At 44.7% G+C, this 27,680-nt stretch overlaps 1 protein-coding gene and 1 pseudogene across 4 annotated transcripts in view; one reads left to right on the forward strand and one right to left on the reverse strand.

Moving 5' to 3' along the window:
• PGPEP1 (pyroglutamyl-peptidase I) overlaps nucleotides 1-27,680 on the reverse strand; it is a 36,433-nt gene that overhangs the window by 7,008 nt on the left and 1,745 nt on the right. For all 4 annotated transcript variants that reach the window (XM_024134150.3, XM_024134149.2, XM_024134148.3 and 1 more), the window contains exons 2-3: nucleotides 26,616-26,668; nucleotides 8,099-8,215 (exon numbers count right to left, since the gene is read on the reverse strand). In XM_024134150.3, the coding sequence (XP_023989918.1) occupies nucleotides 8,099-8,215; nucleotides 26,616-26,668 (170 nt within the window). The remainder of the gene's footprint in view (nucleotides 1-8,098; nucleotides 8,216-26,615; nucleotides 26,669-27,680) is intronic.
• Nucleotides 4,682-6,406, forward strand: LOC129391592 (COMM domain-containing protein 10-like; annotated as a pseudogene).

A 27,680-nucleotide genomic window follows, 5' to 3' on the forward strand; every position in this document is an offset into this window, starting at 1 on the left:
TTTTTTTAACATCTTCATTGGAGTATAATTGCTTTACAATGTTGTATTAGTTTCTGCTGTATAACAACGTGAATCAGCTATACGTATACATATATCCCCATATCCCCTCCCTCTTGCGCCTCCTTCCCACCCTCCCTAGCCCACCCCTCTAGGTCATCACAAAGCATCGAGCTGATCTCCCTGTGCTATACAGCTGTTTCCCACTAGTATATATATTTCGATGCTACTCTCTCACTTCGTCCCAGCTTATCCTTCCCCCTTCCCATGTCCTCAAGTCCATTCTCTATGTCTGCGTCTTTATTCCTGTCCTGCCCCTAGGTTCATGAGAACCATTTTTTGTTTTTTAGATTCCATATATATGTGTTAGCTTATGGTATTTGTTTTTCTCTTTCTGACATACTTCACTCTGTATGACAGACTCTAGGTTCATCCACCTTACTACAAATAACTCAATTTCATTAATTAATTTTAAAAAGGAAAACCACAAAATGGATTAAAGACCTAAATGTAAGGCCAGACACTATCAAACTCTTAGAGGAAAACATAGGCAGAACACTCTATGACACAAATCACAGCAAGATCCTTCTTGACCCACCTCCTAGAGAAATGGAAATAAAAATAAACAAATGGGACCTAATGAAAATTAAAAGCTTTTGCACAGCAAAGGAAACCATAAACAAGACGAAAACGTAACCCTCAGAATAGGAGAAAATATTTGCAAATGAAGCAACTGACAAAGGATTAATCTCCAAAATATACAAGCACCTCAATATCTAAAAAACAAACAACCCAATCCCAAAATGGGTGGAAGACCTAAATAGACATTTTTCCAAAGAAGACATACAGATTGCCAACACATGGCTGATACAAACTGAGGTGCCAGTGCAGCACACACACCGGTTTCAGAGACTGGGCATGAAAAAAGAATGTAGGGACTTCCCCGGTGGTCCAGCGGTTAAGACTCCGCGTGTTAAGACCTGACTGCAGAGAACGGAGATCTCACATGCCGCGCGGTGCGGCAAAAAAAGTAAAAAAAAAAAAAAAAAAAAAAAAAAGAAAGTAAAATGTCTCATTAATAACTTTTTAAATGTTGATTACACATTGACATAATATTTTAGAAATAAGGGGTGACATTTAAGATATTATTAAAATTAATTTCACTATTTCTTTGTATGCTTTTTTTTTTTTTCTGGCCATGCAGCTCGTGGGATCTTAGTTCCCAGACCAGGGATTGAACCCGAGCTACGGTACGGCAGTGAAAGTGCCGAGTCCTAACCACTGGACCAGGGAATTCCTTCTTTGTATGCTTTTCAATTGTGGCTTCTAGAAAGTTTAAACTGTCCTGTGTAGCTGGCATGGTAACGTCTAGCGGGCCGTGATTCTCAAGAACATAACCAGCCAGGAGCGGGGGCTATGCTACTGGATGCCTAGCACCCACACTGTGTTGTCTGGTGCTCCATAAACCAGTGGGGCATCAGGTAACACTGTAATTCCTGTGAATGCAAAAACAAAATAGCAGCTAGCTGTAGTATAGAGGGTTGAATGGTGACTCCACCACCACCACCAAAAAAAAAAAAAGAAAAGGAAAGGTATGTCCCTGTCCTAATACCTGGAAACTGACTGGGACCTTATTTGGGAAAGGGTCTTTGCAGATGTAATTAAGTAAAGGATCTTGAGATGAGGTCCTCCTGGATTATCTGGATGGGCTCAAAATCCATTGACAAATGCCCTTAAAAGAGACACACAGAGCAGGGACAGAGAGAGAGGAAAGGAGAAGGTCATGTGGAGACAGTGGCAGAGGATAGAGTGATGAGGCCACAAGCCAAGGAATGCCTGGGGCCACCAGAAGCTGGAAGAGACAAGGAAGGATCCTCCCCTAGAGCCTTCGGAGGGAGCCACAGCCCTGCTCATGCCTTGATTTTGGACTTCTGGCCTCCAGAACTGTGTGCTTATAAATTTCTGCAGTTTTAAGACACCTAGTTGGCAGTCAGTTGTTACGTCAGCCACAGGATGCTAATCCATTCAGTACGCTGCTTAAACAGTACTTGCGGGTGAGCACAAATGTATATGACGATGCATGTGTGTGAAGAAGATGTGAGTGATGACAATAGCCGTGGTACCAGTTAACCAGTATTAAGAGCTTACTATAGGGACTTTCCTGGTGGTCCAGTGGGTAAGACGCCACGCTCCCAATGCAAGGGGCTTGGGGTTCTATCCCTGGTTGGGGAACTATATCCTGCATGCGTGCCACAACTGAGAAGTCTGTGTGCCACAACTAAGAAGTCCGCATGCCACAACTAAGAGTCCACATGCCGCAACGAAGATCCCGTGTGCCGAACTAAGACCTGGCACAGCCTAAATAAATAAATAAATTTTTTTTTTTTTTAAAGAGCTTACTATAGACCAGGAGTTCTCAACCAGGGGTGAGCCTGCCCCCCACCAGAGCATGTTTGGCAACATCTGGAGACCTTATGGGGTATCAAACTGGAGACACAGTGCTCCTGGCATCTCATGGGTGGTGGGCACAGCACAGCCCGTCACAGAGAAGGCTCTGGCCCCAGTGCAGCTGAGAAACCCTGGGGTGGGCTGAGAACTGTTTATTGCCCTACTGGCCTCATCTCTCTCATCCCCACCACAAACTCATGATGTTAGTACTTGTGATAGCGAGATCTATAGTAAGAGATATACATTTGTTGGAACTTCCCTGGTGGTGCAGGGGGTGAGACCCCATGCTCCCAATGCAGGGGCCTGGGGTTCGATCCCTGGTTGGGGAACTAGATCCCACATGCATGCTGCAACTTAAAGTTCTCATGCCATAGCCGAAAGCCCACATGCCACAACTAAGACCCGGTGAGGCCAAAATAAATAAATAAATATTAAAAAATTAAAAAACAAATAGATATTTGTCCTTAGTTCACTCTTCCTGGCACAGAGCTCCTAAAACCCTTAGAGTTCCCTAAGTGATGAGAGCAATAAGTGTCCTGTTTTGTTAATTTTTTTTTTTTTTTCTGCTGCATGGCATGTGGGGTCTTAGTTCCCTGACCAGGAATCAAACCCATGCCCCCTGCAATGGAAGCGTGGAGTCCTAACCACTGGACTTCCAGGGAATTCCCGTTTTGTTAATGAGGTAACTTTTGGAAAGCACCTTACAATGGGGGCTGGTTGCCAGGGGAACCAACCACATGATTAGAGGGTTGGAACTTTCAGCCCCACCCCGCTACCTCAGAGGAAGGGAGAGGGCCTGGAGATGGAGTTCAGCTGGGGAGAGTAGGGCGCTCGGGAGGGCGAAGCAGCATATGCTCGGGAGGGCATAGGACAAAGCATACACTGTCCTGTGCATCTCTTTCATCTGGCTAGCTGTTCCTGAGTTATATGCTTTTATAATAAACCGGTAATCCAGTGAGTAAATGGGGTTCCTGAGTTCTGTGAGCTGCTCTAGCAAATTAATGGAACCCAAGGAAGGGGTCGTGGGAACCCCTGATTTATAGCCAGTTGGACAGAAGCACAGGTAACAACCTAGACTTAAGATTGGCATCTGCAAACTATTTTATATAGAATGGATAAACAATAAGGTCCTACTGTAGAGCACAGGGAACTATATTCAATATCCTGTGATAACCATAATGGAAAAGAATATTTTAAAAAAAGAATGTATATATATGTATAACTGAATCACTTTGCTGTACAGCAGAAATTAACACAACATTGTAAATCAACTATACTTCAAAAAAAAAAAAAAAGATTGGCATCTGAAGTGGAGGGCAGTCCTGTGGGATGGAGCCCTTACCCTGTGGAATGCGATTCTATCTCTGGGTAGGTAGTGTCAGAATTGAGTTGAATTGTAGGACCCACAGTCGCTCTCCAAGAATTGCTTGGTGTGGGGATAACCCCACCCTCGCACTGGAATCGGGTGGTAGCATTTTAGTACTTCAGTCACCCCTCGCTTCGGTATTCACAGGAGAGTGGTTCCAGGTTCCCCCCTCCTCCCTCGGATACCAACATCTGGAGATGCTCAAGTCTCTTATCGAAAATGGCGTAGTATTTGCATATAACCTACTGCACATCTTCCTGTATACCTCAGATCATCTCTAGATTACTTATGATACCTAATAGAATGCAAATGTTATATAAATAAATAGCTGCCAGCTCAAGGCATATTCAAGTTTTGCTTTTTGGAACTTTCTGAATTTATTTATTTATTTTTTCTGCACTGCACGGCTTACTGGATGTTAGTTCCCCAACCAGGGATTAAACCCGGGCCCCCAGCAGTGGAAGCGTGGGGTTCTAACCACTGGACCACCAGGGAATTCTCTGGAATTTTTTGGCAAATATTTTTGATCTGTGCTTGGTTGATTCCTGACTATTATTATTTCCACCTGTCACAGGAGGAAACTGAGGCACGGGGAGCCCAAGGAGCTTCCCTGAGACCTCACAGCTCATCAGTAGCAGCCTGGACCCAAAATCCTTCTTCTTTATTCCTTTCTATATAGTGAGACATTTTAAAGACATGTTCATGCCTTAGTTTTCTTTTTAACTAGAATAAAGCAGGACTATATAGACAGTAGGGGAAAAAAGCTCATTCACAGGACCTTCAGTCACCTCTCACTGAGCCTCCAGGTCCCCCTCTGTAAAAAGGGACAAATTCTAATTTTTTAAAAAAAATTTTGAGGGAGCTTCGAGGATGACGGCATCCACGGCACTGATTCTGCAGGAGAGCCCCACATGAAAAAAGCAGTGTCGCTGATAAATGAAATAGATATAGGAAGATTTCCACGACTGCTCACCCCAATTCTTCAAAAACTTCACCTGAAGGCTGAGAATAGTTTCAGTGAAGAAGAGGAAGAAAGACTTCAAGCTGCATTTTCTCTAGAGAGACAAGATCTTCACCTAGTTCTTGCAACAGTATCATTCATTTTAGAACAGGCAGTATATCACAACGCGAAGCCAGCTGCTTTGCAGCAGCAGTTAGAGAACATTCATCTTAGACAAGACAAAGCAGAAGCATTTGTCAATGCTTGGTCGTCTGTGGGTCAAGAAACAATTGAAAAATTCAGGCAGAGGATTCTTGCACCCCACAAGGTATAGGATATACTACTCAAAAGATATTTTTCAATATGTATGTATGGCATAAATTATTATATGTGAAAAGTTCCACTCTCGTCTTCTGTTTTCTGGAAATATTTGTGATTGGTGTTATTTTGCATTTTCACCAGCATTATATGAGCATTCCGGTAGTTCCAAATCCTTGTCAGCCCCTGGTATTGTCAGTTGTCTGTATTAAGCTATTTTGTTAGGTTTTGTAATGATATCTTGTGTTTTTAATTTACATTTCCCTAATAACAGATTATGATGATTATCTTTTTATGTACTTACTTGCCATCCATATGTCTCCTTTGGTGAAGTGTCTGTTCAGATCTTTTGTCTAACTGTATTTCCATACTGTGACAGATAAAGAATTATATAGTAATATAAATATAAAGGACAATTACAAGTATAAATCCCAGCATATAGAAATGCATGGGTTTTGTTTTTGTTCTTGTGTTTTTGGTTGTTAACAGTTTGTAGAAGGTGTTTGTTTTCTTTCTGTTGAGTTTTGTGAATCTTTGAGTCCTTTGTCAGATATATGATTTGCAGATATTTTCTCTTAGTCTGTAGCTTTCCTGTTTAGTTTCTAACTGTCTTTTGCAAAGTAAAACCTTTAAAATCTGATCAAGTTTGATTTTATCATTTTTTTCTTTTATTGATACTGCCTTTGGTTTTGTATCTAAGAATTTGTAGCTTAATGCAATGTCACAAACTTTTGTTTTCTTCTAAGTGTTTTATAGTTTGTGTTTTACATTTAAGTCTAACATCCAGTTTGGGTTAATTTATAAGCCATGAGGTACAACGACTGCTCACCCCAATTCTTCAAAAACTTCACCTGAAGGCTGAGAATAGTTTCAGTGAAGAAGAGGAAGAAAGACTTCAAGCTGCATTTTCTCTAGAGAGACAAGATCTTCACCTAGTTCTTGCAACAGTATCATTCATTTTAGAACAGGCAGTATATCACAACGCGAAGCCAGCTGCTTTGCAGCAGCAGTTAGAGAACATTCATCTTAGACAAGACAAAGCAGAAGCATTTGTCAATGCTTGGTCGTCTGTGGGTCAAGAAACAATTGAAAAATTCAGGCAGAGGATTCTCGCACCCCACGAGCTGGAGACGGTCGGATGGCAGCTTAACCTTCAGATGGTGCACTCTGCCCAAGCAAAACTAAAATCTCCTCAAGCCGTGTTACAGCTAGGAGTGAGCAATGAAGAGTCGAAGAGCCTGAAGAAAGTTCTTGTGGAATTCTGTCACAAGGAATTGTTTGATTTCTATAACAAGCTTGTGACCATACAAGCACAGCTAGATTCCCTTACATGATGTTCTCCAAGACTTGTTGCTCTATACGCTCCAGCCACCTTATTATTTTGCACTTAAGATAAACTGCCAGGTTGTGTTTTCTGAAGGATTCATTAGCTTTCTTCTTGTAAATTATATGGCTTATTGCTTCTTATCAAAATAACAGCCAAGGAAGATCATTGTTCTGAGTACTGATGTTCTAATACACATTCTCTAGTTCTGTGAGCCAACAGCAAGCAATTGTTAAGAACACTTCTGTTTTAAAGGAAACAAAAGTGAATATCATATTGTTTTTACTGTCCTATTTTTGCTTTATTGCCTGACCTTTTTGTTTTTTACATACTTGATGATACTTTTATGTATCAAGAAGGGTCCATGGATACAAAGTGTAATGTGTACCTTAGAACACAGATCTTCATTAATTACAATAATAAAAATAAGAAAGTAGCCACATTCAAAAAAAATTTTTTTATTGGAGTACAGTTGATTTACAATGTTGTGTTTCAGGTGTACAGCAAAGTGAATCAGTTATACATATATCCACTCATTTTTAGATTACTTTCCCTTATAGGCCATTACAGAGTATTGAGTAGAGTTCCCTATGCTATACAGTAGGTCTTTATTAGTTATCTATTTTATATATAGTAGTGTGTGTATGTTAATCCCAACCTCCCAGTTTATCCCCCCCACCCACCCCTTAAGGGACAAATTCTACTTGAGGTGCAATGAGAGGGCTTCTTAGAAAGGAAGATGCCTCCAGCCAGCCCTGGAGAATCTGAAACAGCAGGCTAGGGTAGGAAGCTGAGTGAGGCCCCCCCAAAGGGGACTGGGACTGCACTTGTCAGAGATACCAGCCCAGGTAATTTCCCAGATGGGGGCTGCCCAAGGTCGTGGCTGGGCCAAAACTACCTCTGCGGGAGGGTGTGGTTCCTGCCTGTCTGGCCTCCATTCCATCAGGTTAAAACCACAGCTCCCTCCCACAGCTATTTTCCCTTTGTGGACCACCCTCCACTTCTTCTCATTCTAGCTTTGGAGATAGGTGACACCACCCTCTGGCCACCGGAGTGGGCATGTGGGACTCAGGCTTCACAAATCAGAGCATTCCTTCTTCCCCAACCATAGTGATTGGCTCAGGGACTGGCCTGTGACCCAAGCCGGCCAATGAGAATCAGGCATAGACTTTGGGGAATTATTTGGAGGAGAGGTGTTCTCTTTCTGCTGAGTGGCTGAGTTGGGAGGATATCAGCCAGCATCCACCTATCTTTGCCAAAGCAAAAGAAAAGTGGAAAGCAAAGCAAAGCTACGTGGTCAAGATAGGAGGCTGGGGCTTCCCTGGTGGCACAGTGGTTGAGAGTCCGCCTGCCGATGCAGGGGACACGGCACCTGAATCAAGCTATACCTGAAGCATACCAACATTTGTGCTCAAGCTGGGTTGAGGTGTGATTTGACTGTCACTTATAACCAAACAGGTCATGACTGATACAGAACTCAAGTGGGACAGAACCAGGCTCTGTGAAGTTCCAGATGTTTGCTTTCCTCCCTTACCTCTAAGGGTAACCCAGGAAAGTGGGGCACTTTAGGAAATAAGGCTGTGGCATCAGCCATGTGATCAGAGCAGGAACAAAGTCACACAAACCATCCATGTGTGGGGCACCTACCTGCAGGTCCTGATAGGGAAGCACCTACCTTCACCCCACTCATCTTTGCCCCATTTACCTGTGGACTGTGCTTCTCCCACAGGGCGGGGATGAGCCTCTGGACTGTCTTGTACTCCACTGGAATCTCATACACATGCAGGTCCACGCTGTCACCGAGCCCCAGCTTCTCCAGCTCCTGGGAGCAAGAGCAGAGGAAATGTGGCATTAGGTCAGGGCTGCAGGGATAACTATATCCCTGGGGACAGAGTGACCTATCCTCAGAAGACAGACGAGGTTCCTGACTCACTGTGCAGAGAGGGAAGGCACATGTGCTGGTCTATCCCAAAGCTCCTCCCTCAGCCCCTTCCCCACCCACTCTCTCAGCATCTCCATGCGCAGCAGCATGATACCATGGCCTCTGAGGCTGGTCTCCTGGATTTGAACCCTGCCTGTGGGGGGAAGGGCAGTGACTTGGGCAAGTCACTTAACCTCTCTGTGCCTCAGTTTCCTCATCTGTAAAATGGGGATAATAAAGTACTTACTTCACAAGGTAGTTATAACAAATGAAGGAACTAATTCACGCTAAAGAGTTCCAAGCATGTTTGGCATACTGTAGGGACTCGAATAATGTTGACTACCATTACTACTATCATTTTTGTTGTTTGTTATTATGCTCTCCCTTTGTTACACCTGTTAAGAATTATTTATAGACTTGGTGCATGGTAGATAGCAGGGTCTCAACATACATTTACAGATGGACCCAACTCCTTAGGGAGCCTCTAACCATCTCAGGAATGAAGGGGTTTAAGAACATCATGAATTATAAACAAAAATGGGCTATGATGATCCCAATGTTCATAGCAGCACTATTTACAATAGCCAAGACATGGCAGCAACCTAAATGTCCATCAACAGATGAATGGATAAAGAAGATGTGGTATATATATAAATGGAATATTACTCAGCCACAAAAGATAGTGAAATAGGGACTTCCCTGGTGGCACAGTGGTTAAGAATCCACCTGCCAATGCAGGGGACATGGGTTCGAGCCCTGGTCCGGGAAGATCCCACATGCCGTGGAGCAACTAAGCCTGTGCATCACAACTACTGAGCCTGTGCTCTAGAGCCTGCGAGCCACAACTACTGAGCCCACGAGCCACAACTACTGAGCCCACATGCCACAACTACTGAAGCCTGCGTGCCTATAGCCTGTGCTCCGCAACAAGAGAAGACACTGCAATGAGAAGCCCGCACGCTGCACCGAAGGGTAGCCCCCGCTCGCTGCAACTAGAGAAAGCCTGCACGCAGCAACAAAGACCCAATGCAGCAAAAAATAAATAATTAATTAAATTTTTTTAAAAAAAGAGTGAAATAATGCCATTTGCAGCAACATGGATAGACCTAGAGATCATCATACTAAGTGAAGTCAGTCAAGCAGAGAAAGGCAAATACCATATGATATCACTTATATGTGGAATCTAAAAAAAATGATACAAATGAACTTATTTACAAAACAGAGACAGACTCACAGACATAGTAAACAAACTGATGGTTATCAAAGGGGAAAGGGCAGGGAGGGATAAATTAGAAGTTTGGGATTTAGAGATACACACTACTATATATAAAATAGATAACCAACAAGGACCTACTGTACAGCACAGGGAACTATATTCACTATCTTGTAATAACCTATAATGGAAAAAAATCTGAAAAAGAATATGTATACATAAGTACATACATATATATGTATATATAAATATATATCTGGGAAAAAAGGGCTATGATGGATCACCACATACGTACTTTTCTGGGGAAACACGGATGCTTTCCTCAGGTTCTCAATGTGGCAGAGCCCATGACTAGGCCTCCTTCCCCCAGATGGCCCACACCCAGAGCACAGCAGACCCAGAACCAACTTTCCTGGAGGAATGATGATACTGGCAGCTCTGGCGTCCAGGGGTGGGCAGAGACATTCAGGGATGAAGGTTTCAGCTCAATATCAAAAACTGAGCATTCTTCATGGTAAAATTAATACCCCAAATAATGATTATCGGTCAGGCTGTTTCATATTATTCTCAGATCTCATGCAGTAATTTGGACATGCTACCACTGGCAGATGTTACAGAGTTCTATGGGCAGGTCCCAGGCGAAGCAGTTTTTGCATCTGGCCTTGCCGAATTCACTAGAGGTGAGCTTTTTTTTTTTTTTTTTTTTTTTTTTTGTCACGCTGTGCGGCTTGTGGGATCTTAGTTCCCCGACCAGCAACTGAACCCAGGCCCACAGCATTGAAAGCGTGGAGTCCTAACCACTGGACCACCAGGGAAGTGCCTCTTAGAGATGAGATCTTGCATCTCCTGCAGCGGCTGCAGGATTTCTTTCTCTGGTTGCCTTGACCTTGCTACCCACGCTATCCCAAATCTGTGCCCTACTGACTGCAGTTGCTCTGGAGAGTATCCGATGCCTGGAACAGCAGGTCTGTCCTCACTGATAGATAATTCCAAATGGCTCCCCAAAGAGGTCACCTGGAGAGAAGGACATCTGGAGGGTAGGTGGGGCGAGGCAGGTGTGTGTGCGGGGGGAGTCTCAAATGCCAACACCAGGATCTGGGACCCCAGCCCTCTTGCTAAGCCCAGTTATGTGTGAGATCAGGAAGCCCTCCCCGCCGGACAGAAGAGGGCAGAGCGCAAACCTGCTCCCCAAACGTGGTGCACGGTGAGCTGCAGACACTGATGGGTAGAGGGCTGGGGGGGAGGGTGGTTATATTTTGTGTGAAATCTATTTTAAAAGACACTAAAGAGAAAACTTTGTAAAATATTTAATTTCTCCCACAATCATTTTTCTTAGTCACTAATATTTTTATTCTTCATGCGCCTTTGTCTTCTCAACTCCCTGGACTGTGGTGATGGGAATCAGAGAGGACTTTCTTCAAGGGTTTATGGATTCAGAGACGAGGCAGGCCTGGTGCTCGCTGGCACACAACCATGATTCCTACCTGACCGTATTGTTTTTTACACCATCGAACCCCTGAGAAGCGCTGGAGGTTTTAGATCTGTGCTCCCTGTTTCCAGTCCTGTGATTTTATCAATATTCACCCTGTTTGTGCACGCTGCACGCCCAGAGTGATTATTTTGAATGGCCACACATTAAAAATAATAGGATGTTATAGACCACTGTTTGCTTGACGTTTGTTGGATACACCCAAGTTTTGTTTTGGCAAATTGATTTGGAGATCAAGCCGCATCTCCTCCCCAGCACTGCCCCAGCCTCCTGTCCCCCAAGGCAGCATCTAAAATCACAACGCAGCCTTTCCCTGCTTCCGCCCTGCTGTGGCTCCTGCCACGCTCAGAATAAAAATCTTAACTCCCCACCATAGCCCACGATGCCCTGAGGGGTCAGGATGCTGCCCTCCTCTCCCTTTGTCCCCCTTTTGCTCACTCCCCCCAACACAGCCTCCCACACACCAGACTCACTCCTGCCTGCCTCAGGGCCTTTGCACTGGCTATTCCCTCCGCTTAGAATGCTCTTCCCATCACTTTCCGGTCAGTTGACTCCTTAGCCTTCATGTCTCAGCCTCCCAAGAAGACATTCTGGATGCCCAGCCTGCTTTACATGCTCTCTCGGTCCCACAGGTCAATGTCCTGGCCACGGCCCAAGATGTGTACACATTAGGTGCTGGTGAACGTCAGCTGAATAAGTGAGCAGTTCAAGCTTGGACTGAGAACAGATACAGACCCAGGTGAGCCTGGGCAAGTACCCGACCCTCCTGAGGGTGGCTTGTTTTTCTTAACTGTAAGTGGGGGTTTGGACTCACTGCTGGCTGTGACCAGCAGTCACAGCCAGCAGTCCTTTTCATCCTTTCCTACATTTAAAAGTAGCTCCTCACTATTTGCAACAGCCGAAGTATCCATCACTTGATGAAAGGATATAAACAAAATGTGGTCCATCCATACAGTGGAATATTACTCAGCCATGAAAAGGACTGAAGCACTGACACATGCTACAATGTGGATGAACCTTGAAAACATCATGCTGCATGAAAAAAGCCAGACACAAAAGGTCACATATTATATGACTCTGTTTACATGAAATGTCCAGAACAGGCAAATCCACAGAGACAGAAAGCAGATCAATGGTTGCCAGGGGCTTGGGGACTGGGGAAGGGGAGTGACAGGATTTCCTTTTTGGATGATAAAAATGTTCTGGAATTAAATAGAGGTGGTGGTTGGACACACTGTGAATGTAATAAATGCCACTGATTTGTACACTTTAAAATAGTTTTAGGGCTTCCCTGGTGGCGCAGTGGTTGCGCGTCCGCCTGCCGATGCAGGGGAACCGCGTTCGCGCCCCGGTCTGGGAGGATCCCGCGTGCCGCGGAGCGGCTGGGCCCGTGGGCCATGGCCGCTGGGCCTGCGCTTCCGGAGCCTGTGCTCCGCAGCGGGAGAGGCCACAGCGGAGGGAGGCCCGCATACCACAAAAAAAAAAAAAAAAAAAGTTAGTTTTATACTATGCAAGTTCATCTCAATTTTTTAAAAAAGGAAAAAAGCAGCTCTTAATTGCATGGATGGTGGAGGGTAGGAATCAGGGGTGGAGCCTCTAAAGCCAGGTGACCAGGTTTGTTCTCCCTCCCCTACCCTCACTCCCTGGCTGGGTGACCCTGGGTAAGTCACTCAACCTCTCTGTGCTTTAGTTCCTTCATCTGTGAATGGGTGAACAGTAGTACCCATGTCATAGGGAGAAAAAATAAAACAACAGAAGAAACTAGAAAACATAAAACAATGTTAAATTATATTTTAAAACATTAATGTGTTTCCTTTTTAAAAAAAATCCAAGTGACTTTTTCTGCCTAATATGGCATAAGTGAAAAAAAATAGACAAAATGTGTAAAATAACAGTTTTCAGACGTGGAGTTGAGGAGTCAAAGCTGAGGCTCTAGAAAGTGTAAGAAGGCTACAGTTTGCAGAGTGGAGTCCTGGACAGGAGGTACCTGGGGGGAAGAGGAGGTAGGGGGAGGGAGAGGAGGGGGAGGGGAAGGGGAGGAGGGAAGTAGGTAGAAAGGAGAGAGTGTATAGAGAGGGAGAGAGGAAGAGAGAGAGAGATCAGTCTAGAAGTTGATCCAGAGATCTTTTGAGAGTCCGAGGACTGATGGGTTTACATGCATGCAGAGGCCAGGGATAGAGCCACTTGAAAGGCACAGAGGGAACAAGCCTCCAAGCTCACACCAGGTTGGAAATACTTGCTCCCACCAGCCAGAGTGGAAAAACTTCACAAGGAAGTGGAGAAAAATTAGCCCCAGAGTGAAGACTGCTCTGGTCCTGCCTAACAAAACTGAACAGCAAGCCTGGAAAGGAACTGTTTCCAGTAGCTTAATTGTATCCCAGAACAAAGCTCAAGAATATTTTGAGGAAATACAAAAGTATACAGCATGCCACAAGGTAAAATTCACAAGGTCTGGCATCAGTTGAAACTTACCAGGCATGCAAAGAAGCCAAAAACTACCACCCATAATGAAGAGAAAAATCAATCAATAGAAACAGGACCGGGGGCTTCCCTGGTGGCGCAGTGGTTAAGAATCCGCCTGCCAATGCAGGGGGCACGGGTTCAAGCCCTGGTCCAGGAAGATCCCACATGCAGCGGAGCAACTAGGCCTGTGAGCCACAATGACTGAAGCCTGCGTGCCACAACTACTGAAGCCCGAGCGCCTAGAGCCCAAGCTCCGCAACAAGAGAAGCCACTGCAATGAGAAGCCCGCCCACTGCATCAAGAGTAGTCCCTGCTCGCCACAACTAAAGAAAGATCGCATGCAGCAACGAAGACCCAACGTAGCCAAAAATTAAATAAATAAATAAATATTTTTTAAAAAGAAAGAAAAAATCCTGCTATGTAACCACTGTAAATATAAATTTGAAAAAGAAAAGAAAAGAAACAGGACCAGGGAATTCCCTGGTGGTCCAGTGCTTAGGATTTCATGCTTTCACTGCCGATAGCCTGGGTTCAATCCCTGGTCAGGAAACTAAGATCCCTCAAGCCACGTGGCATGTCCAAAAAAAAAAAAAAAAAGAAAGAAAGAAAGAAAAAAAATAAACAGGACCAGAAACAACACAGATGGTAGAATTAGTAGATAAGGACATGAAAACAGTTGGTATATTTTTAAAAAGCCAGACAGATCAAGTTTGAAGCCCCCTCACCCCGCGTCTGGGTCCCATTCCCATACTTCAGAAGAAAGTACTGTTAACAGCACACACATCCATGCAGACCTATTTCTATCCCTTCTGCACACCTATCTGAGAAAACACATAGTATTTATTTTTACATCAATTGCATCCTTCAGCAACTATGCTTTCTCCACTCAGCAGTTGGTTTTGGAGATCTAGCTACATTATTACATGTAAATCTTGTTCCTTCCCTTTTCCCTGCTGCATAATATTCTGTCTCAGAAATTAGCTGGATTTAAACATTCCCCTACACTGGAATATTTAAGTGGCTTCCAATTTTCCTCAGTTTTAAGCCATACTGCAGCAAGCATGCTTGTGCACATTTCTTGCACCCATGTGTGAAGCATAAATGCTAAAAAGTGACCTAGTTGCACTGCAAGATCAGAACATGTATGCTAGTGAGTGATACTATCAAATTGAAGCCTGCTTTTCTTTTCTTTCTTTCTTTCTTTTTTTTTTCTTTTGGCCACACCACAAGGCTTGCAGGATCTTAGTTCCCCGACCAGGGATTGAACCCGGGCCACAGCAGTGAAAGCCCAGAATCCTAACTACCAGGCCACCAGGGAACTCCTGAAGCCTGCCCTTCTGACCTCAGACTCAGTATATACTAGAGGCAGGGGAAAAACTTAAGGGTTTATAAATGAAACTTCCCTTAATCCCCAAAAGGAGACCCAGTGAGCTCTTTTCCATCTTAAAAACAAATTCAATGGCACCAAAAGTACAGACAATAAAAGAAAAAATAGAGAAATTAAGATTTCATAAAAATGAAAAAAAACATGTGAATCAAAGGATGCAATAAATAGAATGAAAAGACAGCACCTGGGGTGAAAGAAAATATTTGCAAACCGTGTATCTGACAAGGGATCTATATCTAGAATACAGTTGACCCTTGAACAACACGGATTTGAACGGCATGGGTCCACTTATATGCAGATTTATTTTCAACAGTAAATACTACAGCACCACACAATTCGAGCTTGGTTGAATCTGCAGATGCAGAACTGTGGATATGGAAGACTGACTGTAAGTTACATACGGGTTTTCCACTGTGCAGAAGGTAGATGCCCCTAACGCCCAAGTTGTTCAAGGGTCAACTGTATATAAAGAATGCTTACAACTCAATAATAATAAAAACCTAACAACTTAATTTTGAAATGGCCAAAGGACATAAATAGACATTTGTTCAAAGAAGCTATACAAGTGGCCAATAAGCACAAGAAAAGATGCTCAACATTATTAGTCATTAGGGAAATGCACATCAAAACCACAGTGAGATATTATTTCACACCCACCAGGATATCTTAAAAAAATGGAAAGTAACAAGTGTTGGTAAAGATGCGGAGAAATTGGAACACTTGTGCGCTGCTGGTGGGAATGTAAAACGGTGCAGCCCCTGTGGAAAACAGCTTGGTGGTTCCACAAAAAATTAAACATAGAATTACCATATGATCCAGCAACTCCATGTCCAGGTGTATATCCAAAAGAACTGAAAGCAGGATCTTGAACAGATATTTGTATATCCTTGTTCATAGCAGCATTATTTACAATAGCCAAAAGATGGAAACAACCTATATGTCCATCAGCTAATGATTGGATAAATAAAATTTGGTATATCCATACAATAGAATACTATTCAGCCTTAAAGAAGAAGGAAATTCTGACAGATGCTACAACATGGATGAACCTTGAAAACATTATGCTGAATGAAGGAAGCCAGACACAAAAGAACAAAAGCTGTATGATTTCAATTATATGAGGTCACTAGAGCAGTCAGATTCATAAAGACAGAAAGTAGAATGACGGGCGCCAGGGACTGGGGAGAGGGGAGAATGGGCAGTTAGTGTTTAATGGGGACATGATTTCATTTTGGGAAGATGAATAAGTTCTGGAGACGGATGATGGTGATGGGTGCACAACAGTGTGAATGTACTTAATGCCACTCAGCTGTACACTTACAAATTGTTCAAATGGTAAATTTTAGGTTATGTATATTTTATCACAATTTGAAAAAGAAAAAGCAGGAAGCTACAGTCTGTATCAGTCTCCTTACCTTTGAATGGCTCCCTGAGCACAGACTCTAAAGGTATCTGCTGTGTGCTGACCCAGGGGCTCTCAGGAGCCTGTTAAGATTTTTTTTAATGTGAACCATTTTTTTAAAAGTCTTTATTGAATTTGTTACAATATTGCTTCTGTTTTATGTTTTTGTGTTTTGGGTCGTGAGGCATGTGGGATCTTATCTCCCCAACCAGGGATTGAACCCGCACCCCCTGCATTGGAAGGCAAAGTCTCAACCACTGGACTGCCAGGGAAGTCCGTCAGGAGCCTATTAACAGGAAGACAAACAGCTTCCCTCGGGCCTCTGCCCCTGAGCCCAGGATCTGAGCACATTATTCCCTGCAGCCCAAGCCGTTCCCTGTGCACCAGACTCTCTCTCCATTGGAGATTTTGAATTTGGCTCTTTACCAACTCTACTTCATTTGTTGAAAGCTGGGAACTGTCAGATTCCAATCTTTTTTTTTTTTTTTTTTTTTGTGGTATGCGGGCCTCCCTCTGTTGTGGCCTCTCCCGCTGCGGAGCACAGGCTCCGGACGCGCAGGCTCATTGGCCATGGCTCACGGGCCCAGCCGCTCCGCGGCATGTGGGATCCTCCCAGGCCGGGGCGCGAACCTGGTTCCCCTGCATCGGCAGGCGGACGCGCAACCACTGCACCACCAGGGAAGCCCCAGATTCCAATCTTAAATCCACCACAACTTTCTGGAATTCCTTTCTGCCTTTTCTCTCAATCTCAATGGAAAACCTAAAATCTACGGAGTATGGGACTTCCCTGGAGGTCCAGTGGTTAAGACTCTGAGCTTCCACTGCAGGGGGCTCAGGTTCAATCCCTGGTTGGGGAACCAAGATCCCACATGCCGTGCAGCATGGTCAAAAAAAATAATAAAATGAAATGAAATGAAGTGAAATAAAATAAAATCTACCGAGTAAATATTCACTTCCAAGCCCTCCACACACACATAAGTTGCAGGAATTTCAAATTCCCAACTGCCTGGCCAGGAGGATATGTGAAGGCACCCAATCTGGGGTCCTCCTCGTTTCCCTTAAATGATGAATTGTGTCCCTTTATCAGGATCTTGAACATATAGAGGAAATGGGGATACACAAACTTTTCATTTTTAAGGAAAGTGGGGACTTCCCTGGTGGCGCAGTGGTTAAGAATCCGCCTGCCAATGCAGGGGACACGGGTTCGAGCCCTGGTCCAGGAAGATTCCACATGCCGCGGAGCAGCTAAGCCCGTGCACCACAACTACTGAGCCTGCGTGCCACAACTACTGAAGCCCACGCACCTAGAGCCCATGCTCCGCAACAAGACAAGCCACCGCAATGAGAAGCCCATGCACCGCAACAAAGAGTAGCCCCCACTCACTGCAACTAGAGAAAGCCCCCGCGCAGCAACGAAGACCCAACACAGCCAAAAATAAAATAATTAATTTTTTTTAAAAAAGAGAGTTTTCCAGAAAGTCATGAGCTTAGAGGCACAGAACACCTTTCGCCAAGCCCCAGGCTATAGGCCCACCACGCTCAGCTCCATTTCCCCAGTGGAGCTAATATTACTTAATATTTTTCTCAAACTCAATCATTTAATTTTTTCCCTTAAATAAATGTAGCCCCATCCCTAGGTGACAATATTCATGAAGTTACAGGACGTGATGTGCTAGTTATATATGCTTTTTCTAAAACGCATTATATTAAATACATAGCCACCATAATTTCATGTTTGCCCTATATAGAGTGTGTGTGTATACTTTTCATGTATGAAATATTTCAAAAATAATTTAAAGCACTTCTCTCTTCCTCCAAAAATATTTTTTTAAGTTATTCCTTTTAAAATTAACTCAAGTTAAAAAAAACCCACAAAACTAACCCACGTAGATAAACAACTAGGTCCTACTGTATAGCACAGGGAACTATATTTAATATCTTGTAATAAAATATGATGGAAAAGACTCTGAGAAAGAATATATACATATACATATATACACGCGCACACACATATGAATCACTTTGCTGTGCGCCAGAAACAAACACAACATTGTAAATCAACTACACTTCAATTTTAAATAAATAAATAAATAAATAAATAAATAAATATTGAATAAATAAAAAGTAACTCAAGTAATTTTTTTGAATACATGGTTTGGACTCTGCCCTCAGGCTAAAGACAAAAAGAACCATAAGCAAATACTAAATTCTAATAAGTAGGCTTTCTTTGGGGGAAGCATGAGTAGGTAATTCTGAAATTCCTTTCTGTTTATTCTAGGATTGATCAAAGAAGTGAACACACTGGGGTTCATGAGGGGTGGGGATTCACAATGTCGGAGGAAGAAGTCACAAGTCTGTGGTGTTGGATCAGAATTGAAGGCATCTGTGCAAATTCCAGGGTTTTGATACAGAAATGGGTGCCGGAGTGTGTGTGTGTGTGTGTGTGTGTGTGTGTGTGTGTGTGTGTGTGTGTGAATGTACACACCTCTACTTTCCAGTTCTGTCAACTGACAGAGCTCAGAAGTGATGATATCCTAGTAGCAATGAGCACACCCAGCTCCCAGCTTCCAGCTTTAAATATTATTCTCTGCTAAAAGAATGAAGGTTTTCTTGGAGAAGTTGCTCATTGCAGGGATGGGACAGGGAAAGTACAAAGGTGGACCCAGAATTCCTATAAGACCCTATAATTCCCCTCTTGGTACACACACATACCCCTAAGAGAAATGAAGGCCTACATGCACACAAAAACTTGCATGTGAATGTCCATGTAGCATTACTCATATAACCAAAAGGTGGAAATAACCCAAATGCCCATCAATGGGTGAACAAATAAACAAAACATGGTCCATCCATACAATGAAATATTACTCAGCCATGAAAAGGAGTGAAGCATTGATTCATGCTACAACAGGGACGGACCTCGAAAATGTTATGCTGAGTGAAAGGAGACATAAAAGGCCATGTCTTGTGATTCCATTTACATGAAATGTCCAGAAAAGGCAAATCCATAGAGATAGAAGGTAAATTAGTGGTTACCTGAGGAAAAGGAGGAATGGGAGTGATAGTTAATGGGTATGGGCTTCTTTTGGGGTGATGAAAATGCTCTGGAATTAGACGGAAGTAATGGTTGTACAACTCTGTGACTAGACTATAAACTGCTAAATTATACACTTTAAAAGGGTGAATTTTATGGTACGTGATTATATCCCATAAGATTGTATCTCAGTTTCTTTAAAAAGCATACAAAGCATCTGACATCCAATACTCAGGTAGAAATCAGAAAAATGCTGGGGGAAGGATGCCCTACTAAATGCAGTGTCGTGTCCTGGATGGGATCCTGGAGCAGAAAAAGGACATTAGTGGGAAAACTCGTGAAACTCGACTAAAGACTGGAGTTTAGTTAACAGTAATGGACGAATGTTGATTTCCTCATTTTGAGATATGTAGTCATTATGTATGTTAACACTAGGGGAACTCAAGTAAGGGGTATGTGGGAACTCTTTGTATTATCTTTGTAATTTCTCTGTAAATCTAAAATTATTGTGAAAATACATGTGAAATTGACATGTATACACTGATGTGTATAAAATTGATGACTAATAAGAACCTGCTGTAGAAAAAATAAAATAAAATTCAAAAATTTTAAAAAAAGTAATACTAAACTTTCTTTGGGTTATTTGTATGGAAATATGTTAATATAAATGTTTCAGACATTACATGAAATTCCTAAAAATCTTATATGTTCTGGTATAATGTTATAAGTCATAATTCTAGTTATTACTTTAAAATGTTTATCTCAGAAATAACTAAATTTCCTTGTCAATTGCATCATTATGAACTTTCATCAGATCTTTAACCGTGGTCATTTTTAAGTCTTTTGTGTTTTAAAGACAGTTCTGGGTGTACTCTGATGCTTTTGCAAAAATGTTCCTATAAAAGGGTTTCATCTTCAAGGAATTCATGGAAATGACTCTGACAAGTACAGGTTTCTGGTAACTGACTATACTGCTGAACTGAATGAATAAGCATTTTCAGAACTCTAATGCAAAACTGATGAAATCATAAAAGTGCTAACAAAAGATCAAGATGAAGAAAATTAATTACATGGGACTGAGTGAACTGATGAGGATGATTATAAGTTTTGTGACTTTCTGTTTGAATTTTTTTAAAAAAGTTAAAAAAAAATGCATTTCCAAAAAGTGAGCCTGAAACCAAAAAGGAAGGAAGTGCTCAAGAATGATACAAGAGCCAGCCTGAAGGGGCTGCCATGGGCCAAATCTGGGACAATTTGAACATCAAAATTAAGAGAGTAAGACATAATAACCTATACAGGAAAAGAATCTGAAAAAGAATAGATATAGGTATATGTATAACTGAATCACTTTGCTGTACACCTGAAACTAACACAACACCGTACACCAACTGTACTCCAATATAAATTAAAAATTAAAAAAAAAATTAAGAGGAAGAGATTATCATCTGTTGAAGACAGTACCCATGAGTCCACGCAGATACAAAGAAACTCACAGAAGGTCATAAAAAGTGTCGAAGGAAAGATGGAATTAGAAAACCATCATTTGGCAGGCATCATACTAAAATAATAACTGATTCAGGTGAGACTCACCAGGGGATGCTAATATTGTCTCAAAGTATCTCTACAGGGTCTCAAAGTATCTCTCTATGGGATACTTTTTCATCACAAAGGGCAAGATAGTAACTTTGCAAAGAAGAAATCCATCAGACCTCACCTTTAGCAAGTGATCAAGGTCAATGATACCAAGAATGAGACACATCAATATATCCAGTGCCTCCTGATATGATGCACGGAGAAGGACACAACATTACTTCTGTGGGATTCCTGCCCCAAATACACACACAGCCCCCACCTAGTCATGAGGAGACACTGGAGGAGCCACCCTGACGGACACTCTCCAAAGGACTGAGCAGTTCTTAGCAAACATGTCATGCCATGAGACACAAAGGAAGACTGAGGAACTTTCCAGACCACAGGGGATTAAAGAAATGGGACAACTGAACCTTACATATAATCTGGAACTTTCTTCTGCTGTGAAGGACATTAACAGGGTGGATGGCAAAATCTGAATAAGGGCTGTAGATTACACAATTGTATCAATGTCCAATAAGCCTGATTTTGATCACTGTGCTGAGGCTGTGTTTTAGGAAATACACGGTGACTTATTTAGGGATAGAGGAGTATCATGTCTGCAACTGACCCCTAAATGACACAGAGTATGACAGTTCTTCAAAATATTAAACACAGAATTACCATAGGATGCAGTCATTCCACTTCAGGGTGTATACCCACAAGGACTGAAAGCAGGATCTTAAAGAGATATTTGTAGGCCCATGTTCATGACTGCATTATTCATAAGAGCTAAAATGTAGAAGCAACCCGAGTGTCTACTGACCAATTAATGGATCAGCAAAATGTGGTATATACAGCTTGAGACCAGGCAATGGGATATAAATCAACCTTCAAGAGGAAGGAAATTCTGACACGTGCTCCAACACGCATGAACCTTGAAAACATTGTGCTGAATGAAATAAGCCAGGCACAAAAGCACAAAACTGTATGCTTCCATTTATATGAGGTCCCCATCGTAGTCAGATCCATAGAGACAGAAAGGAGAATGTGGTAGTTGCCAGGGGCTGGGAGAGTGAGGAATGAGCAGTTAGTGTTTAATGGGGACAGGGTTTCAGTTTAGGAAGATGAACAAGTTCTGGAAACCAATGATGGTGATGGCTGCACAGCAATGTGAATGTACTTAATGCCACTCAACTGTACACTTAATAATGGTTAAGGTGGTAAAGTTTATGTTATATATATTGTACCACAGTTTAAAAAATGACTTGGAAGTCAAAAAAATTGTTAAACTATATTTATCTACCTACCTATTTATCTATCGAGAAAGAGCAAATGTAATATAATGTTAACACTTGGGGAATCTGGGTGTGAAAGGACTTCTTTGTCATCCTCTCCTGCCATGGCTGGGAGGAGAAATCTCCAGCAAAGACCTCTCAGCATAAGGCAAACAATCTCATCTATCTTTACATCCTGTCAACCGACCCCACTTTTCTTACCCTCCTGTCCCCCACAGCTTGAAATTTCCCTACCCCCTCCCCTGTTACTTTTCCCCATGGCCCTGGCAGCGCTTTCTGGCAACATGTTGAAAGTCCAGTAATGAAAAGAATCCATCTCCCAGGTTAAGTGAGGACTTACAAGGATCATCTTTGTTTGTTCAGAGTTTCACTCAGGGGGTTATCCCCAAAGCTGTCCACAGGACAGGCCACCCATATGCCCAGTCAATTTGGTGGAAGACTCTCTAGGGGCAGGGGGGTGGGGTACTGAGGATGCTACTAAGTCGGTTAGTGACCAAGCTCAAGGAACCCTCGCAGTAACCCTCCCGGTGGCCGCCATGACATGTGATACACCAAGGTCGGACCCCCAGCTCAGGGTAGCAGCCCCGCCTTATGGATCCTGTCTCTGCCCCTCTCCCTTCACCCAGCAGAACAGGCGCTACATGCTGAGCGCCACTGCCCGCCCAGAGTAACTCAACCGTCTCTCCCACGGGGTGTTTACCAAGTATTAGCGGGAAGAATAGCCCACATCGGACTTTTGATGGTAGGAAATGACCTGGTGCCACCAGGGAGCCATGGAGTGAGTCACCTTCTTGTCCTAACCTTCCCTCCTCATGTCCTCTGGGTCCCCACCTACCCCCTCCCCATCTGGGGGAAAAAATAAACTAAGAAACCCACCATCAAAGAAATACACACACCCCATGGCCAGCATGCCCACAGAGAGGCATCCACATGCTCGCTAGAGACCCTGAGAGGGGGCATCCTTGTTTCTTGGGGAGCAAAACCTGAAGCCCCCAGTGTCAGTGCCAATGGAAGGAGGGGTGGGTCGGGAAAGGAGACAGTTGTCCCCCCCCACACACACACACACCAATACAGGCTGAGCAAAAGCAGCCGGTGCCAGAGGAACACAGAGGCTGTGCCGTCCCATTCATTCGTTTGCAGCTTGAGACCAGGCAAAACTCATCTGCGGTGACGGAGCTCAGGACGCAGCTGAGGAGTGATGGGGAGCGGGGGGACGGGGGGGGACGTGGCAGGAAAGAATATTCTGGGTTGATGGGAATCATCCACCTTGATCGAAGTATTAGTGACATGGGCATAAATACTTTTCACCAAAGTGATGGGGGCACTGAAGATCTGTACATGTTTTTATACAAATGATCCCCCAGTTTTAATAAGGGCAATGGTGGGGGAAGAGCAGCTACACCATTCCTTTGAAGTTAAGAGAAGTGGGTGGCCCATAATCAAGCTAAATTCTTGACCTCTGACCACTTTCTGCTCCAAAAGGGCTGGACAGTTCTGCTGGGGGGAGGGTAGCAGCGCACCCCAAGTCTCACAACAATCTGCAGCGAGCACAGCCGCCGAGCACAGACTGTGAAGGCCACGGGGCTTGTGCGCCCCAGACAACACATTGTCTACACCCCACCTACCTGACAAGACCCCGCCGCGCGGCTGCGTCTGACCGATTCCCTTGACCCCATGACAAAGACCCGCTTTGTTCCCTGGTTAATATCCTTAGCAGGTCTGTCTAGACTCACTGTGGCAGTAATTGTCCTGTGATGTCACCAGGACCTGTGACCCGACTCCTCCTTGCCCCACTTGGGCAGCGAAGGCTACAGATGGCCCCAAGCCAAGGGGGTCCAAGCCCTCAACACCCAACTGAGCCTCCCAGGGCGAGAAAGACCCGCAGCCATCATTCCACTCCCACCACCCAAGACCTGCGGGGAGACAGGACACTCGAAAAATGCAGTCCCTCCTGTGTGGGGTGCTAGGGGCAGCGGCATTTTTTCCTGGGAAAGAGGAAAGGAGGGGTACCCCTCTGTCCCCAGAACTCCCACCTGCCGAATGTGGCTGGTGGGAAACAGTTCACTCTCTGCTGGGGTGCCAGTTCACCCAGGGCATGAAGAAGGAAGGTCAGATAAGAGAGAGAGGAGAGAGACAGAGAGAGAGAGAGAGAGAGAGAGAGAGAGAAAGAGAGAGAGAGAGAGAAGGAGGTGGCGGAGGGAGAGAGAGAGGAGGGAGCGAAAGACAGACATGGAGAGAGACACAGACTGGGAGAGTGAGAGACAGAGACAGGAAGAGACAGAGACCCAGAGAGGCCAAGAGAAACTCAAAGAGAGAGAGACAGAGGGGGAGAAAGATATATGGAAAGAGACATGAAGAGAGAAGGGGAGAGACAGAGACCCAGAGAGAGAGAGACAGAGAGAGACACCCAGAGAGAGACTGAGAGTGACAGAGGAACAGGGAGAGACAGAGAGAAGGGGAGAGACAGACAGAGAGAAGTGAGTTGGTCCCTGGCAGAGGAGGAGGAGTTCCTTCCACAGGTGGCAACTTGAGCTTCAGAAAAATCAGTCGGGACAGGAAGTAACGGCTGCTCACTCCGCCTCACCAAACACCCATCTTCAGCTTGAGGTGACAGACATCAATGGTTGCCCGCAACTCATGTCTGGATCACACCAAGAACACTCTGAGGCATATTTTCTTGAGGGATGGATTTAACCCATCCAATGACTACACCCTTTCCATGGGCAAATCTGTTTTATCCAGAGTAACTGAAAAGCACCACCAGCGGCTCCTAGCCACCCCATGGGTGGATCCGGCAGATGCTCTGCTGTGCAGAAGGCATGGGACCCAAGTACAATTCCACTGACACCAAGTTCTAGAACAGGTAAAACGCACCTATGGAGGCCATAAAGTCAGCAGAGAGGTTTACACCCGGGAGTGGGGTTGGCGGGTGCAGTGGGAGTAGCTGGGAAAGGACACAAGGGGCTTCTGCAATGGGGACGAACAGAGAAGGGGCTGAGAATGTTCTAGGTCTTGACCTGGACTCAGGTGCTGCGGAGGTACACGTGTAAAATTTCATGGACTAACACTGCTGTGCGCACTCAGGGTATGTATGCGCAACTCCAGTTTTTTTTGTTGTTGTTTTTTTAAGGGAAACAATTGGCTCTGGGAAGGTTGGCATTTTTTAGCTGGGGAATGGTGGAGAATTCTCTCTTCTTGTCTCATAAAGTTGAGGAAGAAAACTGAAAGTCTTCTAGAGGTGAGATCTGGAGAGATGGGTGACTGAAATATAAGGGGTATTTCCCCACTGGCAGCAGGATGAAAAGCTGCCATCTTCCACCATCCGAGTCCCAAAGCTCGGAGGGATTTCCAAAGATTGTTTAATTGATTTTTCTCCTATTTAGATGCAGATCATAGTGTCTGGGGCCCAGGAATTCAGACACATGGCTTTGTGTCCCCTCAGCCCCGTGAAGACTCCTGTCTGAAACTCGCACAAAGCCAGACACACACGTCTTCAGAAACACGCTGTTTCCTTTTTGTCTGGGGCTCCAGGGAGCGGGTGCGACGAGCAGGGTCTCAGACATGCTCCCATCTGCGGAATCCCGGGGATCCTGTCCCTCTGTTCTGTTAGCAAAGTGGGGTGAAAATTTTTAAAAAGGGAGAGGAATGTGGCCAAGATTTTGAGGTCTGGAAGAAGGGTAACAAAAAAGGTGGGGCACCCCAACTGAGAATAGACACACTGAGGTTTCAGCTTGGATTTTTCTCTGAATTCAGGGCTCTGGAGTGGAAAGCAGGGGATGCTTTAAATCAAGGAGCTAATGGGCTAGGATTAACACGAGTTTGGCTCCGGTCCGTGCAGATCTGATTTATATGAGGAGAAAACTTTTCTCTCTTTCTCTCTGCCCATTGTTCCCCAGTCTGTCCCTCCAAATGCCCCAGCTGACAGAGAAACTGGAAGGCTCAGGACAGTGGGAAAGACCTCCTCCTCCCAAATATGCAGACTTTGCTTCCTCCAGCTGCCAGGAAGCAACACTGAGGGTCACTGCACCTCCTCTACAAGGTTAATACATCCCCCAATATCCCTGCCTGGTCCCCCAAAACCTGGCTGTGGCATGGGATACTTCCGAAGAAATGCCACTCTGGTTTCTGAGCTGGATGACCTCAGATAACTCTCTGTGTGCCTCAGTTTCCTCATCCATAAAGTGGGCGCAAGAATAACTGCACCTAAGGGTTGTTGGGAGAATTCAGCATGCTGGGCAGCAAAAAACGCTTGGCGCAGAGCAAGCACTCAACAAACGCAAGCTACAGTGGTAACTAACTGAGAGGAAATGTATATCAGACTTAAATATCTCTCAGGAAGCTTCACGGGAGACGTTCTCTTCGTAGGTTCCTTCCTTTCTTTGGTGTCAAGTATTTCCAGGGGAAGCCCAGCCCCAAGCCTGATTCCTCCCCTCTGGATCCAGTTACCTGGACTGCAATCCAGCTGGCATTCACAGTGTGTTCCCCAAAAGGGCCGAACCCTGAAAAAAATAAGAAAAGCAGCATGTCACCATCCGGCGGCCCCTCCTGGCTTGCCCAGGGCCAGGCTGCTGCTTTCATCCAGGAGAATGGAGCAGATCTTCGGGAGCAGCTGCCACCTGGGACAGTGTTGGGGGCCTGGTCCCAAGTTTGGGGTGCACCCAGTGGCCCTTCAGAGCCCTCCACGACACAAACTTGTCGGCTCTTAACAGAAGCTGTGAGTCCTTTCTCGTCCTCACTTTCACCTGACCTTCATGCCCAGCAAGAGGCCAGGGCCCTCCTTTTGCCCCAGAAAAGGCTGGCCTTGTTCCCTTCCCGATTTCTTCCCCTATCCTTGACCCCCAAATAGAATTTTATCATTGTCTTTGTGCCTCTTCTCTGGACTCTGGAACTGCAGGGCCGTAGGCGGTCCGTGAATCCTCACCTGATAAGGGATGCACGTGGGTATCTCCCAGATCAGGCTGTCCAGACACCATCTCACCACCCTCCTCCCTACTCACTCAAACTCCAGGCCCCACGAGGAACGGCCCTTAAGGGATGCACGTGGGTATCTCCCAGATCAGGCTGTCCAGACACCATCTCACCACCCTCCTCCCTACTCACTCAAACTCCAGGCCCCACGTACAAACCAGATTCTCACCTGAGGATGTGCTAAGTGCTCTGCATGCCCTGTGGCAGTCAGCCTCCCTGTGCCTCCCTTTCAGGCAAGGGTGTTTCCTGGGCCCATTTTAGAGGAGCTGGGACTGAGGTACAGAGAGGTGAAGCCAGCTGCCCAAGGTCTCACAGCAAGAAGACGGAAGAGCACGGATTCAAACACAGACCCAGGAGAGTCTGTGGCCTCCCTCTTCTAATTGCCCCAACACACCACCTAAAAAATAAACCTCTCGGGCTTCCCTGGTGGCGCAGTGGTTGAGAATCTGCCTGCCGATGCAGGGGACACGGGTTCGTGCCCTGGTCCGGGAAGATCCCACATGCCGCGGAGCGGCTGGGCCCGTGAGCCATGGTCGCTGAGCC

Source organism: Physeter macrocephalus, chromosome 2, assembly GCF_002837175.3.
Source record: "Physeter macrocephalus isolate SW-GA chromosome 2, ASM283717v5, whole genome shotgun sequence".
In the NCBI taxonomy this organism is placed as follows: domain Eukaryota; kingdom Metazoa; phylum Chordata; class Mammalia; order Artiodactyla; family Physeteridae; genus Physeter; species Physeter macrocephalus.